The sequence below is a fragment of the Balaenoptera borealis genome, assembly GCF_965194805.1.
Source record: "Balaenoptera borealis genome assembly, chromosome: 6".
In the NCBI taxonomy this organism is placed as follows: Eukaryota; Metazoa; Chordata; class Mammalia; order Artiodactyla; family Balaenopteridae; genus Balaenoptera; species Balaenoptera borealis.
In genome coordinates, this window is record NC_138863.1 from 13,601,127 (window position 1) to 13,618,825 (window position 17,699).

General features: G+C 36.8%; 1 protein-coding gene across 10 annotated transcripts in view; it reads left to right on the forward strand.

The window, feature by feature from the left end:
• Positions 1–17,699, forward strand: part of DOCK10 (dedicator of cytokinesis 10) — a 299,794-nt gene that overhangs the window by 238,266 nt on the left and 43,829 nt on the right. For 8 of the 10 annotated variants that reach the window (XR_014245733.1, XM_082395837.1, XM_082395839.1 and 5 more), the window contains 13 exons: positions 3,050–3,133; positions 5,354–5,450; positions 7,089–7,133; positions 8,922–9,097; positions 9,224–9,340; positions 10,813–10,924; positions 11,638–11,759; positions 11,848–11,962; positions 12,050–12,116; positions 12,340–12,387; positions 12,954–13,055; positions 15,127–15,251; positions 16,538–16,650. Coding sequence is in view for 9 of the 10 variants with exons in the window: in XM_082395837.1 (XP_082251963.1) it covers positions 3,050–3,133; positions 5,354–5,450; positions 7,089–7,133; positions 8,922–9,097; positions 9,224–9,340; positions 10,813–10,924; positions 11,638–11,759; positions 11,848–11,962; positions 12,050–12,116; positions 12,340–12,387; positions 12,954–13,055; positions 15,127–15,251; positions 16,538–16,650 (1,323 nt within the window). In the remaining variant the exon portion in view is untranslated. The remainder of the gene's footprint in view (positions 1–3,049; positions 3,134–5,353; positions 5,451–7,088; positions 7,134–8,921; positions 9,098–9,223; positions 9,341–10,812; positions 10,925–11,637; positions 11,760–11,847; positions 11,963–12,049; positions 12,117–12,339; positions 12,388–12,953; positions 13,056–15,126; positions 15,252–16,537; positions 16,651–17,699) is intronic. The other 2 variants (XM_082395835.1, XM_082395836.1) reach the window with 2 other exon arrangements.

A 17,699-nucleotide genomic window follows, 5' to 3' on the forward strand; every position in this document is an offset into this window, starting at 1 on the left:
CCTTCTCAGACAGCCATATCTTTTTACCCCCTCGTCTGACTAATCTCTACTTTATTTAAATTAGCTTTTGGAAATCATCTAATATAAAAAACAGACTTTGGTAGCAAATTATGTTTAAAGAAACATCTGTGATAGTTCTAATTATGAAAAAAAAAAGATGGATAAGCAAGTCAGTGAAAAGGGAAAGTCTTCATATCTACTCTATTTTACTTAAATGTTCTGTGTTTGTGGAATAAATAAATGTTTTCTAGAAACTTCATCTATACAAAAGTTGCTGTGGGTGTTACATAAGCTAATACCTAGCACAGGGGCAAAGGAAAGGAAATGATGGGCCCAGAGGTTTTGTAAAATATACAGGGAAAGGCACTCAGGTGGTGTGTTTTGCAATTTGGGATTTCATTACTCATCACTGAACCATCTATAGAGTAAAACTGTGACTTTCACAGTTGATGAGACAAAATAAACATTTTTTCATTACAACAGCCATATATACAAAAATATATTTTTGCATGTGATTTAGAATATTTGGCTTTTAGCTTACTAAGCCAAACTGAGAAAAAGCCTGACAGGGTATAAGTTATCCTTTATATCAAGAATCTGCAAAATTGTTTTCTATAAAGGGTCAAATATTAAATATTTTTAGTTCTGCAGGACACACAGTCTCTGTGACAACTACCCAACTCTGCAGCTGTAACACAGAAACAACCATAGACCACCATAGACAATATATAAACAAATGGGTGTAGCTGTGTCAGTAAAACTTTCTTTAGAAAAACAGACAGTGTGCCACTTTTGGCTCATGGGCCATAGTTTACCAAAACCTGTTATAAATTATTTTCTACTCATATAGAAGGTTAATATAAATTATTTTAAAATAAAAGCAGAGAGGTCCCTCCACCCCTCAGCAATGAGCAGAAGAGCCTCTTCGCCTGGGGTTAAGAAGGTGCTGGGATGGACCAGACACAGGGGACTGGTGACAGGAGAGACACATTTGATGAAGCTTGATCTGCAGGAGGGCTCTCTGCAGGAAGAAGGCTGATTCCGCTGGCTTTGTACCTTAGGAATGACCCCTCCTTTTCCCTCACTGTCCCTTAGAAAGAGAATGACAAGTTTACCACAAAGAAAGTCTTCTTAAATCTCAAGAAACTCTTAAGTGAGTTTTCCTAGATCCCCAGGGTAGGCAGTCTTCTCCTCACTTTCCCCATTCATGGGTGATGGAGTTAGGCCTCCTTCAAAAGCTCACAGATTGGCTACAGTAGTCCCTGGGAGGTGGCAATTGCCACTACCCTTGTTCAATGACAGGACTCACCAACCCCTTCTCTATCTAATCAAAGGGCCCTGTGTCTTCACCAAAGGGCTTCTTTTCTCTTGCTGTTTCTTGAGAAGTTTCTAGAACCCACAGTTATACTGGATGGTCTTCCTCTCTCTGCAAGGTGAGACACAAGCTTCTTCCCAGCAGGAAAGAGAAAGCAGAGGTCTTCTGGGGAGGGAGCTCCATATTGGGGATAGTCCAAGGGTCACCAGTTGGGACTTCCTTCTGCATCCTGGGAGGATTTGACACACTAGCTGGGAGCCTGCATAGTGCAGAGGACACGAAAGCCCTCTTTTCCTCCCATCCTCCCCTTATAGGTGCTCTACATCTTCTGCGCTTATGATTATGCTCTGGTGTCTACCTTTCCTCACTGTGCTTTTGGGAGGTGGGAGGACATGGGAGCCATTTACTTTTTTCTAAGGGGAGAGTTATTGAAGGAACTTAAATCCATATTGAAAATGAAAATATAAATGAAGCAGTATGTTAACACAATAATGAATAGGTAATGAAAAACAAAAACTCAGAAGAAAACAAAGAAAAATGGAAAAGGAAACAAAACAAACATATAAATGACCAAACAACTGGAAAAATGTTATTAGAGAAAAAAGCTCATGTTTACACACGGGCGTATTTCAGTGCGAGACTTTCCACTTGGTAGACTACCTATAACAAGATTTTATGTTCAGTCCTTTTTGAGAAAAGAGATTTGTTTGTAAAATTGAGGAGAGATCAAGAGATGCAAAACCAGTACAATGGACCATACAGGGCTCTTTGGACGAGAAAGAAGGCTTCTATGCTGAGTGATGTAGCAGCTGAGAAATTTTCCCATGTAGTACGCATGCTCACACACATGTGGCTGGGTAGAATGCAACCCCCACACACAGGCAGTGATGACCCCATATGCCAATCTGCTATAGTGCCTCCCCAAGATACTGCATCAGTAAATATGGTCCATGCCCACTTCACACTTTTCCAGTGCAGTAATTGGCCACTGTAGCTTGGTTACTGGTGACATGGCCATGGGTCTTTGGGAGAGAGAGCAGGTGCTGTACCAAGTTGGAACGCTTGCCTGACTCCTCCAAACCTACCTACTGTTTAAGGCTCTCGTTTTTACAGTTAAGAGAGATTGACAACATAATAAAGAGACAGTGAGCAGCTCACTGATAGAAATCCCAGGATCTCTTACCTTCACTCTTCAAATTCAAGCTGCCTTGGCTGAAAAGAAAAGCTATTCTGTTGAAGGAGGCCAGTGAGATTTTATTATTTATTTATTTATTTTTTTTGGCCAGTGAGATTTTAAAAGGTTTTCCTGACATGTCTCTGCCCTGTTCCTACCCAATGTTGCACAGCAAGGTTCTTCACCTGAGGAATTATGGAATCGAATTACTAAAAAACAATAATAATAAAATGTAACTAAGTGGTTTTAAAAAATAGACAAGTAAAAGCTAAAACTTTCTATATTAAAAGGAAAGACCTCATTGCAAAGCTCCAAGAGATGTTTTAGAAAATTGATAAATATGGGTTTGTAACTTTCTAGTGTGTGTACTGTATCTAGTATTTTAATTAGTTGCCATATGTGGATGAACGCTTAAACATATTGCAGAGATTTTTAAGACATTTATTATATAGCACATTTAGTTAAATGTTATTTTACTTCAATATATTTAATCACCTTTTCTAACATCTTTAATGATCCTTAAATTAAAAACGTCTGAATTTAGAATTTTACTTTTTTAGCGCTGCTTTACGTTTATGGACCGGGGTTTTGTGTTTAAGACGGTTAACAGTTACGTCAGCATGTTCTCCTCTGGTGATCCCAAGGTAAGAACCACGTACCGGAGTGCTTGCTTTCTAAACTGTTGCATTTTAAATAAATAAACTGGTCTCTGTGTATATCTGTCTAAAACAATAACCTATCCATTATCCATATCAAAAAATAATTTCTATACCAATGAGAGGCAGCCTTTTAAAACGGTTCATGTGCTAAGTAAGTCTACCCAGTCCTTCCTTCACAGGGGACAAAAAAGGAGTGTGGAATGAAAGTGTTTACATTTCACTTTTATTTCCTGTGGGCGGTGAAAGGAGTGATTCTTTCCACCTGCAATTCTTCTGCCTCAAGTTTACTCAGAACTGTCTTGGTTTTAGCACTGAAAATCCCACTTCCCTGGAAACCTTCTGTCTTGGGCAAAATGGGACAGTTGATCACCCTACCTAAATAGGGGCTATGTTTTGGGAGATAGGGAACAGTACTGTCTAGAGAGCAGCGGTTCTCAAAGTGTGGTTCCTAGACCAGTGATCTCGGAACAGAGCTACCACAGGGGGAGCCCAGAAATCTGGATTGCAACAAGACTTTCAGGTGATTCCTCTGCACTCTCAAGTTTGAGAACCACTGAGCTACGTAGTATGGCATATGCTAGAGGGAAATAAGACTGGAAGTGGGCCAGACTGTGAAAGTTTTATCAGTTAAGGTTCTTTGTCTCGCAGCAACAGAAGCTTATTCCAATTTGAGCAAAAGGGAATTTTTTGGAAGGATATTGGGGTAAACAGCATTGATGAAAGAGCTCGAGAACTAAGCTTGGAAAAGAACAGTGACCAAGGCACTTCCAGGGCACAAGAGTAATCACAAAGGATGAACCAGTGGCCAGGGTCTGCTGCTGTCTAAATAATCAAATGGGACCATTTTCTCCTTCTTAATACTCGGCTTAAGATTTACATTCCAGAGAGGAAGCATGTGACCAACCTGCTGTGGGTCACATGCCTGCCTCTTAGGGAGGGAAGACAGGGCACCTGAATTAATAGTTCCCCATTAACCTTTACCCATTGGGAGGAAGATAAGTCCCCATTGGGAAATTATCTAGGTATTGGGAAAGAGTAACGAATATAGAAAAGCCAAAAATAAATAATGATCTTCTTGGAACCTTTCATGTTATGCTTAGGAGACTGAACATTATTTTTTGGCAGTGGAGATATACTTTAGGCTAGGAGAGTTACATGGTTATATGTCATTTGATTTTGAGAATCCAATTCTCTCCGTAAATATTTTTTGGAAGAATATCCTTCATTAGTGCTCCAATTATGCATGATATTTGCAGAATATCATTTTAGGTATAATTCCAGTGAACTTAAACTACATATTTTATCAAAAACCAAACAGAATGTACTCAGTGAAGAATGACTACCATGTAATTTAATTATGCTTCGTTTCACTTGGATGTGCAAAGGATTAAGTCAGATACTACCCTTGTTTAAGATAGCAGTATTTTAAATTATTGACTAAAGTTGCCACAAAATATGATTCTAAAATATCTGAGCAAATGGAATATATTTTCTTTTGTTAGCTGGTATTAGTGAATACAGTGAACACAATCTGAGTCTTAAAAATTGATTACTTAGTTTGCATGACAATGCAAATAGAATGGTTATGAACATGCTGATTGTTCCTATTTATGTGATTGTATTAAGTTGTCTTAGACCATGTCTGCACTTCGTTTATCTCTGTCCTACTCAAAACAATATTGAAATGACAGACCTGTTTGCTAGGGCAGGGAAGAGGTGGAATTAGATAACGTACTCCAAAAATAAATGGCAGATGGAGAGAGATTCACTGTAATTTTAGATTATCTGCACCATTGTCTTCCTTAGCACTGGATCTTAGGAGTTGATTGAAGTGATATGTTCTTTGAGCTGAATGTAGTTGAAGACCTCTGTACATGTGGTGAGGACCTATTTTTCCCAGAATAAACATGTTACATACATGCCAAAAGAAGCAAAAAATAGGGCTGAGTAAGATTGTATCTCATAGAAGCTCAATGTAGGTTGCAGATGGGATCATTTCCTGAACAGGCCTTGTCCAATCTCCAAAAACAGGGGGCCTGACTACATTTACCACTTCAGAGGGGACAAAATCCTTTAAATTTAACAATGACCCAGTGGTCACACAAAAGTAACTCCACCTCCTTTTTAGATATAAGATTCAAGTGCAGATTTTCCATTAATTTTCTTAGTGTGTGAATAATAGTCATTTCTTTGCCTCTTTTTCAGACCTTATGCCAGTATAAATTTGATTTCCTTCAAGAAGTATGTCAGCATGAACACTTTATTCCTTTGTGTCTCCCCATAAGATCAGCAAACATTCCAGGTAATAATTCCCAGAATTTTTGTCTGTTCCTACAATGGGAACAAATATATTTTTTTGTTTGTTTTGCCTTTGTTTGTTGTTGTTTTCCTGTTTCTTCAGTGTTGGTTTTGTCTGAAGTTGTCACATGGGATTAGAGCCAGGTAATCAGGTTAAAATGCAGAAGTTGGTGGCATGTGGTAAAGAATACAGCTCTGTATTTCTCAATTTTTGTCTATGTTTCCTTTTTCATTAACGAGAAGGCCAAGAAAACCATAAAATTGATGCTTGTAAATCAAAGAATTTTAACCTAGACCCATACTGTCTTTCACCATACTGGCTCCAAAAGACAACTTTCCTTTGATTTTGAGAGACATAAAATTACAGGGAGGAAAAGTTATACTTTGTGAGTATAAATTCATTTAAGATTATCAATGTGTGTACATTAAAATGCAATTCCTCAAAATGAGTTTTATACAAAGAAAACTGGTAGGTTGAAAGGGAGAAAAGAAGGCAGGCAAATGGGCAACATTGTAAATACTCAGTACCTCTGAGTCAGAAAGAGGCAGAGATGGGTGCACAGGTAAAAATGGGGCTTCACATTTTGTTTACTATACTTACTATAGTATAAATGGTCTATAGACAATATTTTCATTTATTACTTTTGTCAAAATATGTATATACACACATATCAGCATGATCATGGTAGAGAATAAGCATCACCCATCTAGACATCAGAAACTAATCAAACATCAAGCTACAAAGAAAATACTTAAATGATTTATGACTTTAAAATACTTTACTTCTACTTTGCAAGGTGTACGTATATCAAATCATGTGGTGCACTTGAAACTAATATAATGTTATATGTCAATTATACCTCAATAAAATAAATAAATTGATTAATTAAATACTTCTAAGCATGAGTAAATTACAAGGCACAGTTTTGATATTCATGGAAAGCAGAAACTAAGATGGTAAAGAGCCTCTTCATATGTATTATAGCTCACACTAATATTTTGGAAGGAAAGAGAAAGTAACGTACATTATCAAGCCTATAAAAGTTTTGTCATGTCAATCTTAAATATAAGCTGTATACATTATTCCATTCTTTTTCCAATTTATGAAACACATTTATCTAAATGCCTTCATAGAATAAAGGGTGGAAAAGTTATTTTGGACTAACATTTTTCACTTTTTGTTTTGTTTTATGTTTATGAACTAGTGCCAAGATATTACTGCATTAGGCGGCTGGTTACAGCACTCAAGAGGATCAAACCTGTTTTTGTCATTTGGATTCTGGTTGTTTACTACTTATCAGTGGCTCAGAAAAAGGCCTGACAGTCTCTGTGTAGATATGATATTATCAACAGTGAACATAAAAATATGTTTTGTAGCAAGCAGATTTCTGATAGAACAAAAAGGTGTCCAAAAAGAAAGCTAAGGATTAGAATAATTCTGTTCATGGCATTCATTTTTAAGGAAAGAAGTAAACAACCTAAGGTACTTGTCTTGAAAAACAAAGCTTTATTGAAGGGACTCACTCATATTTTAGGACAGTGTATTTTAAATTTTCAGTATAAATTACACATAGTTAATGAATATAGTGTGTATCTGAGTATGTATATATCTGAACTTTTTGTTTATTTATATTAAATCCAGATCCTTTGACACCTTCAGAATCAATACAAGAGTTACATGCATCAGGTAAATAATATTTTATATTACACTATCTCAGCATTAATAACCACATCATAATTTGATAATATTGATGAGTATAGATACTTCAAATTTCCAGTTTCCAGATGCTAATAAATAGCCATATGTTTAATATCATCTAATCAAAATAGTCAAAAAGTTGATTGAGCTTTTCTCTTGTCACAGATAATTAAATGCTTCCCCAACTTGAATTCTTTCATACTTTATTCTCCAGAGTTGGAATTTTTTTAATTTCCCAAAGCATCTGAAATTTTCTTAGAGTGCATCATTAATAAAATTCCCAATTGTATGTAATAACACGCTCGCTCAATGAAACTATCTGATATTTCTATCAATAAACCACACCCTAGTTCAAACCATTCTCTCAGGATTTGAGATTGTTAGAATCATATAAGTTTATTTTTACCCCAGACGAGTTTATAACTTCAAATAGTCCTGGTAATTTTTTTTCTAGCCATAGATTGGGAATCGGAAAGCTTTGTTCTCTTTCTGGCCCCTCACTATTACTCAGTATTTCATGGAAAGATTTATTTAACCTAAGCCCTTTGATCTTAGTTTCCTGAACTTCCACATTTCCCGTAATTTTGTCCCCAGCAGCATTTTTTAAAAATCGGTGTGTTTACTTTGCTCCTGGTCAGTTATGGCCTGGAGTATTCTAGTAGTTCATTATTCCTAACGGGTAGTTCTGAGGAGTAACGGAGGTAACGCTTGTGAAGTGCTTAGCCGAGTGTTGGCACACAATACCTGTTTTATAGGCTGGACGCTAGTCCTGTTATTAACAGTAACGTTTAGAAAGCACATTGGACCATTCTCAATAAATGCACTATTACTTGAGATTTTAACCTTCTTTCCTCTATAGTTCAGGCTCAAAATGGTGCAGCCCTCTTTGGTTTTCCTCTCTCTTTGCTCTTTTACGTCCTGCAGCCCACTTGTCCTGGTGATTTTACTGCTACTACTTGGGTCCTGCTACCCCAGGTCCAGATGCCTTCTCACCATCCCCCCTTCCCTGTTCCTACAGCCTCCTGGATGGTAGCCCTCACCCCACATCTCCCTACAGTCTAATTCCCATTTATAGCCTATCATATTAATGGATCAATAAAGCATAGGTCTGATTCGGCCACTGATCTCAAAGCTGTCAGTCACTTAACATTTCCTATAGAATTACGTGCAAATGGTTCAGGGACCTAAACACCAGCTTAGGAATTTGTACTTGATTTTGTCCATCATCCAGTCCCAGTATATCTCTTAAGTCTTAATTCTCCCCACTCCTCTTTTGGCTGCTGTGCTTACCGGTCTCCTCCATACCTGTGCTCCTCACATAACTGTGCTTTCAGAAGTCTGTGCCACTGAAACCCTATCCCTTCTCCCAACCTCCTCTCCTCCCCGCACTGCCTCCAACTGCCCCCCCCCCAGCCCCCAGACTCTTTGCATCTTCAACCTTGAGCACCCTCAAAGGTCCATCTCAACATATTCCCTCCGGTCACATCTCCTGATTCCTCCAGGCAGAAAATAAGCTTTTCTCCTTTCAACTCCGGTACTACTGTAGACATGCCACTTTTATGGAATTTGACATTTGACATTGAGTACTATTTGGATTAGTATAAACAGAATACTTGCTGAATGCCCCTCTTCACATTTTTCGTCTCTGTAGCAAGACTGTATTACTGAATCCCTCCTAGTAGTGAGAGGGGTTGAGAGTTGTTTGCTAAACCTCTCTCGATTATCAAGTGATCAGTTGATTTTCAATAACATGATCTCTTTACCTTCCTCACAAAGATATGCCTGAATATTCAGTCACAAATGAGTTTTGCCGCAAACACTTCTTAATCGGAATTCTGCTCCGAGAAGTTGGCTTTGCTCTGCAAGAAGACCAAGATATCAGGCACTTGGCTTTAGCTGTCCTAAAAAATCTAATGGCTAAGCATTCATTTGATGATCGATACAGAGAACCAGTAAGTGGTCTTCCTCTCTCCCTTCCCTAAACACCATTTAATGGTTCACTGCATTAAATGCACATCAAACCTACAAGTCTATTGATTTTTACGTGAATGATTTCTTTTGACTACTCTTTCACCTAGAAGAAGCAGGCCCAGATAGCAAGTTTATACATGCCCCTCTATGGCATGCTTCTGGACAATATGCCAAGGATTTACCTGAAGGACCTGTATCCTTTTACCGTCAATACATCAAATCAGGTAAGTCTGCAGAATATTCCAAGTGTCTATCTTAATAAAAAATTTGCCTTTTTATATTTTTGCCATAGATAACTATTTTCCCCCAACTGTGAGCAAACGAAGGATTAAACAACACTTCTTGCTAGGTGTTTTGAGACGTTTACATAGTGTCATTTGTTCCAGATTGGTCACTGACGCCTTCCACTTGGCCATCTTTTCAGCATTTTGTTTTCATTGTCCTCTGTTCTCTGCATCACCTTCCAATTCTCTCCAGTTTGTACCAGGTTCCTCTGTTGCATTCATGGCCCCATCCTCAGTGTACACCTTTCCCCACCACCTTTCTGCATCGGGTTTAGGCCCATCTGGTGTCAGTAGAGCCACGTGCCTTATTTGTAGTCACAGCCCAGGAGTGGCCTGTTTTGTCACCCCTGCTCCACTGAGCCAGCCTAGTGACTTCACGACAACCCTCTTGAGATCCTTTGACTGTGTTCAGCTCCCAGATGAGTTGACGCACTGCTGAATCCAGTACTAGGCAAGATATTACCATCTAGAAGTTAGGAGCTATGTCTTTGGAATTATTTTTTTTTTAGACCTTGTTCAAATCTCAATAGAATCAGTTACTATCTATGTGACCTTAGATAAGTTATCCAACTTCTTTAAGCCTCTATTTCCTCATTTATAAAATGGAAGAGAATACCTGTATCACAAGGTTCTTAGGAGGATTAAATTGTGGAATAAAGAACATTCATCATAGATACTGGCCTATAATACGTACCTAAAATCTAGTTTTTAATAATAGTAATATACATAAGATAATCCATGATAATAATGGTATATAATCTATAATATAATCAATGAATTTATGATATCACTTATAGGTAGAATCTAAAAAATACAACAAACTAGTGAATATGACAAAAAAAAGAAGCAGACTCACAGCTATATAGAACAAACTAGTGATTACCAGTGGGGAGAGGGGAGAGGGAAGGGGGGTGAGGAGCAATAGGGGTAGAGGATTAAGAGGTAAAAACTATTATGTATAAAATAAGCTATAAGAATATATTATACAACATGGGGAATATAGCCAATATTTTATAATAACTGTAAATAGAGTATAACCTTTACAAATTGTGAATCCCTGTATTGTACATCTGTAACTTATATAATATTGTACATCAACTATACCTCAATTAAAATTTTTTTTAAATCAGTGAATTTATCAATAACCATTCCAGCCATTTAGTCTATATCTAAAAGATAGTTTCTACTACATTGTTAAAAATTTTTTAAATCACGTAAGAAATTAAACTGTGACTAAGAGTACGGTTTAACTATATTAATTTTCATTGCTTAGTTTGGCAGAAGATTTTGCTGAAATATAAAAGATCAAATCACATATCATCTAATTGAAAGTGTAACGAAGAAGGCATATGTGGGTTTACAATGCTGAAATATGATGATTCCCACTAATTTCTTCTGTGCTTTGAATACAGGGGTCTAGAGATGACCTCAGCACCAATGGAGGATTCCACACCCAGTCAGCTATGAAACATGCAAACTCTGTGGACACATCATTTTCTAAAGATGTTTTAAATTCCATAGCAGGTACTTCAAACCTTCCAGACAGTTGTGTTTAACTCTCATCCGTGTTTACATTGTATATCACTGTGCGTTTTACCCACTCCATAACTCATTACACATAATCTATGTGACAAAGTATACTGCATTTATATAGCTGAAGAGTCTTGTTACATGTTTCTTTGCATGCCATCCAGCAACTTCCTCTTCTACTTAGTGTTCATTTTTACTTGATCAAGGAGCAGTCTTCTCCGATGTTATCAAATTGTTTCATTCTGGAGACAATCCTGAAGGTTTCATTGCATATGGCCTTTTAAAATATAATAGCCCTTCAACTTCAAAGATTATTTTTAAGAACTATTTTGGAAATGTCATCTTAATTTCTTAAAAACTGTCAAAAATTGAAAGCTTCTTCCCCAAAAGCATCATTAGGAACTTTTATTAAGCATTTTAAAACAGAAACGTTCTTTAAAAAGCTTTTTAAGAAATCAAAGGAAAAAGCTTTATTTCCAGTTAAAATGGTCTAAATTTTCCTAAATCCTTAATGCTGGCATGGCTGTTATAATAATATTTTAAAAGTTACATATCTTTCATGCCAATCCCAGACTCTATTATGTCAACTTTTCACAATACTGCTGCCACCTGAGTGATCAACATCTTTTTGGTTCATCATTTTAGCTTTTTGTGTTGTGTGCCCGTACATCTCATTACTGTCTGTGTGCTGTGGCTTGTGTTTACAGCATTTTCATCAATAGCTATTTCTACAGTAAACCATGCTGATTCCAGAGCTTCGTTAGCAAGTCTTGACTCCAACCCAAGTACCAATGAGAAGAGCAGTGAGAAGACTGACAACTGTGAAAAGGTACGGCTTCTCTCCCAAACTTACCAAGCATATTACCAGTCAGCAATCTCCTACTCTTACTCAATCCTAATTGGTTCTTCATTCCTAGATCCCAAGACCCTTGTCTTTGATAGGCTCAACTCTTCGATTTGACAAGTTAGATCAAGCAGAAACCAGGAGTCTTCTTATGTGCTTTCTTCACATTATGAAAACAATTTCAGAGGGTAAAGAGAGTTCTTTAAATTTAAATTTTTAAGGAAAAAAAAATTTGAATTTCAAAGAGTCTCATGCTACTCCGTGTTTCCTTTCAGAGACTCTGATTGCCTACTGGCAAAGAGCACCCAGTCCAGAGGTCTCCGACTTCTTCAGCATCTTGGAGTAAGTTTTAGAGTTGATTACATAACGCTTTTTTCTAGAATCTTCAAAATACTTTAGTATACCATTTTTCATTCTAGGTACCATATGGTGAATGATCTATCAGTAATAATGCATAAACTATTTAAAAAAAACTTAATATTTTTCTTTTAATATACTTGAATGAACACTTTGTATAAATAAAAAGGCATGAATAATTAGAATGTGACTTTTTTTTCCTTTCTAGTGTTTGTCTTCAAAATTTCAGATATCTAGGAAAACGTAACATAATAAGGTAATAATTTTAAATTCCAAAAGGTTAGTCTGATATTCTGAAAAAAATTATGACATATTATTAATGGATCAGGTTAGACTTAGAAATATATGTTAGAAATCTTAAAATGCAAATAAGGATTTTAAGGCTGACCTCACATGAGGCATAGAAGTTTGATGGTTACCCTATAGCCGTAGTAGATCTAGGAACAGTTAAAGCTGTCCAGGGAAAAAGCACAAAACACATTTCTGAAAGGAAACCACATTTCATGTACCTTCTCAACTAATTTATCCATCTTTATATGAATATAACTTGAAAGATACCTATTTAAGAAAATACTTCCAATAAACTAAAAAAAAACAATCTGGAAAACTGTGCTGTCATCCTTTTCTCATGAGAGACAGCAGTACCCCTGGCATCTTCCCTAAACCCGCAATTTCCCATTTCCAGAAGAAAATGTGATTTTATTTTTCATAGCATGTGGAATATTTCATTGTTCAGTAATCGCTTTGTCAGTTGCCGTTTTTTTAATTCATATATCAATTACAAACACTGAGCTAGGATTAAAACTTCAGTTTTCCTTGCAGAAAAATTGCTGCTGCGTTTAAATTCGTGCAGTCCACCCAAAACAATGGAACTCTCAAAGGATCTAATCCATCCTGCCAGACTTCTGGCCTCTTGCCACAATGGTACTGTCACATTTGCTTGATATTTAAAATTATATTGTGAGTGTACATGGATGTGTGTGTGTATACGTATATATATATATATATATATATATATATATATATATATATATGCTGTGAATACACACATATGCACACACACGTGCATGTGTGTGTGTGTGTGACTGTGTATATATATCTCTCAAACCAAAAACAGATCTAAAGTAACTCTGTATGTTTCTCTGAAGAAACTTTGTCGGTACATCCCTCTCTGCCCCACTAGCTTGTGAAAACCTAAGAAGCAAAGATTATGCCTTATTTATGTGCACCTAGTGTACAATGCCTTTTATAGGGTCAATGAGTATCTTAATTTAATTGAACCTGAAAAGACATAATTCCAATAAATGCCTATTGTAATGTTTGCTAATCTAGTGACAAAGTAAAATGTGAGGTCATATCTCCCCTTTCCTCTTAGTAATTGTAATAATTTATCAGTATTCTTAGAGCTTAATGTGTTTTTTAAAGGGTCAAAGGCAATAGGAAGCATAGCTGGCCCTGTAAGCTCATTTTAGATTTTTTTAGTCATTAGGATAGTATATAAAGCCTAGGGTCACCCTTCCTTAACCTACCCTACAGGAAACATTTGCCCTAAAATCCTACCTTAAAGCTCCTCTGGGTCTAGTAAATCAGAATTCTTTGCTAAAATTTTCTCCAGTTTGATTTATTCTCCCCAGGAGTATCATAATAATGTATAATATGAAAATGGCTATATTTTGGAAAGAGCTTTAGAAAGAAATATGAATGTAGTATATAGCTAATAAACCATAAAATAAATTTTGCTTGTTTATCCATGGGGACCCCTTGAAATGGTCCCCTTTTGAGAAAATAAATGGCAGTTGAGTAGAGGACTATAAACAATTACTTTAATGACAGTCGTAACCCACCTGAGGTCACTGCAGTTTTGGAGATGTCTGGTGGGTTAGATTTTAGGCTCCTCCCTAAACCATCTGGACAGGGCCTGGTCATTTTCACGACTCCCCTCCCAGAAGCCATGGCTTTTCCTCCAGGAGTTACAGACTGAAGGAGACGCAAAACCTGGAAATAATCCAGTCCCAAAGGTCCAAGCCATACAGCCCCAAACCATACAGCCCCAAACCCATTATTCCTTGTAGCTACAGAAATGACCCAGACTCTCCTGGCTACTGAAAGCCAAAGTTAGATCTCTAGGGTCCCAATCCATCCAGAGCATTTGATTTAGCCAGAATCCAATAAGCCTTGAGAAGTAAGACAAAGAGAAAAAGTTGCTTCTTTTTTAGGCTTGACTCTTCAGTATCTCCTATTGCCTGCTTTCCTCAAAGAAATTTTCTATGACCTTGGCCATAAGATAGCTTAAATGAAAGCTTAAATGAAATGATAGCTTAAATGAAAGTCGGGAACAGGAAATATTCCTACTTCCTCATTCCCCCAGTTAGAAGTGCCAAGGGGCGTTGAATAAGAGCCCTGGCCATTGTCCCTGCTCTGGGAAAGCAGCAGCTCAGAAGCCCCCTCAGCTCTCTCCCCAACAAGGATCATATGTCAGCCCTGCTGTGGGCATGACACAAATGCAAAGACAAATCCTGTAAGAATTTCCAAATGCAAAGAAGTAGGAGACAAAGTGTTGTTTTAGACTAGATTTTACTTTTTTACATTTTACCTCCTAAAAATAATTGATACAATTGAGCTATATAATATTGTACTTTCTTAATGTCTACGACTATGCCTTTCTGATCAACCAATAACCAACTTAACATGCATGGAATCCCATGATTTCATTAAATAATAATGAATATGTTTGTGCAGAATTTAATTCAGTATCTATTATTTGTCTGTTATCCTTTAGTATCTATTATCATTCTGAACCCTTTTTTGGCTTAAATAAAATTTCTCCAAAAGTACTTTTAAATGTTCCTCTCATCATGTCACCTATAATTCATATTTTTAATAAAAAGTCTCTATTCAAAGATTTTTTAACATTTGACTCAATCAAGAGAATTTGAATGCAAATTTGGTTATCATATCCCTATGACTTTAAGCATTTTTGTCATTTCATTTTCAGGATGCACACCACTTCCAGTCATGAAGGACAGAAGCAGCACAGATCACAAACTTTACCGATAATTCGAGGCAAAAATGCACTTTCTAATCCTAAACTCCTACAGATGTTAGACAATACCATGACCAGTAAGTATACCAGAAATAATAGAAACAAGATGGTTATCATTTTTCTCTAGATGTGTGCAGGACATAAAATGCATTGTTTCAGAAATGTAAAGAATGTTGCTGTGCCCCTGAGACCACTGGTATTCAGGCTTGCTGTAGCCTGAGGAACATTTCTGGGAGAGAATCAGCAGGAAGCATCTAAAATAAACTAGTGTCCTTATGAGGAGAAAGGGGAAAAGTAAAACTCTCAATATAGTATGCTCACTGTAGCTCCTCTGGAACCAAGTGACTTGGCATTGTGAGGGGTTAGGGTGGCCTCTCTCAACCGGATTACTGTCCACTCTTTGGGAAGAGGAGAAAGTTGTCCATGTCCTAGAAGCAGCAAGTGTGCCATCTTGAATCCAGTGTTGCACACATTCCAGGTGTGAATGAGGAGAAAATGGGATCCAGTGTTTTTGTATCATGTAAGTGTTCTTGATTGTGGACATGTGACCACAGTTAGCTGTTTGAAGGTATTTGCCTTAACCTATAAATACATTTAATCCCTTTCTGATGAGGCCATTAATGCAGATCATCCACTGAGACTCTGCGTTTGGTCTATTAATCTAGGACCATAAAACTTGACCCAGACTGATTACGGAGGAAATATGACTCTACCAATGGCTGAATCAATGGAAAAGTAGTGAGAAATAATGGACAACAGACTACTCTGGTCCTTTGGAAACTCTATAGCTGACAAATGAAAAGGGCACACACACTGTCTTAATCAGTTTGAGCTGCTACAACACAATACCACAGACTATGTAGCTTAAACAACAAACATTTATTTCTCATAGTTCTAGAGGATGAGAGATCCAAGATCAAGGGGCCAGCAGATTTGATGTCTGGTAAGAACCACGTTTGACGATGGCCAACTTCTTGCTGTGTCCTCACATGACAGAGAGAGCGAGATGATCTCTCCGGTGTCTCTTTTTATAAGAGCACTAATCCCATTCATGAGGGTTCCATTCTCATAACCTAATTACCTCTCAAAGACTCTGCCTCCAAATACCGTTATATTGTGGATTAGGGCTTTGACATATGAATTTGCAGGGACACAAACTTTCAGTCTATAGGGCCCACTAAAAACTCTGTCTCTGTTTTTGCTTCAGCCAATAAAGAAATTGAACAAATGAAAGCACCTTGATTTAATAAAATTACTCGTCAAAACACCAGTAAACACTGACTATGTTGTAATAGAAAAAAGTTCTTTTTAGGGTACAAAGATTTGTCTCAGACATTTATGCATTTTCTACTTTATTTTGTAGGCAACTCCAATGAAATAGACATCGTGCACCACGTGGACACAGAGGCCAATATTGCTACAGAGGTTTGCCTGACTATTCTAGACCTGCTAGCCCTCTTCACTCAGGTCCACCAGGTGAGTGTGACTGTAACTTCTTCTGTAATATGATAAAATGAATGGTGGAAAAGTCATGTGAAGTCAAGAATATGTTTTTAAGGTTTTTATGACATTTAATGAAATGTATTAACCTTACATAAATCAACCTAAGTGTGAGTGGAAAACATGTTAAAGAAGAGATTCAGAATTTATCAGAAGTTGGCAAATGCTCAATTGATATACACACAGACATATTTCCTTATTGTCCAATAATAAACAATCTTTCTTCCTTGTTTCTCTTGCTTTACTGTCAGGCAAGTTGGGCTGAGCGAGAATGTGACTCTACTTTTTCAGTATCAAAGGGAGAGACAAATGACGGCTAGATACAACAGATAAACAGATACAACAGCTAGAGAAAACAGAGTGATAATGTTGAGCATCTTTTTACTTACTTACCATCTCTATATCTTTGTGTGCTTACTTACCATCTCAATATCTTTGGTGAAGTGATACCACTACCTACCATTAGAATGGTTGCAGTTAAAAAGACTGACCATACCAAGTTTTCGCAAGGATATGGAGAAACTGGAACTCTCATTCACTGATGGTGGGAATACAAAATGATACAAACACCTTGAAAAAAAGTATGCTGGAATGAAGGTTCAACATAATCTATCATGTGACCAGCCATTCCAATACTAGGAATTTACCCAGGAAAAATAAAAGCATTTGTTCACACAAAGCTTTGTACATCAATATTCATAGAAGCTTTGTTTTTTAATAATTAAACACTGGAAACAACACAAAAGTACATCAACAGGTGAATGGATTTTTTAAAATAGTGGTATTGAAACATATCCATACAATAGAATATAAAATATAAAATTTTAGAAATTATGAACTATAGAAATTATGTCAATTACACCCCAATGAAGTTATTAAAAACATTAGCTCAACCTAATGAGCTTTCAAATGTTAAGGGTTAAATTAGAAAAAGTTGGGTCGGTTGAATAGTCTGCACCAAACAGAATGATTATAGCAAGAAAGTCTTATTTTCAAGTAAAATGTTAGCATGGCAGTCGAAAAAC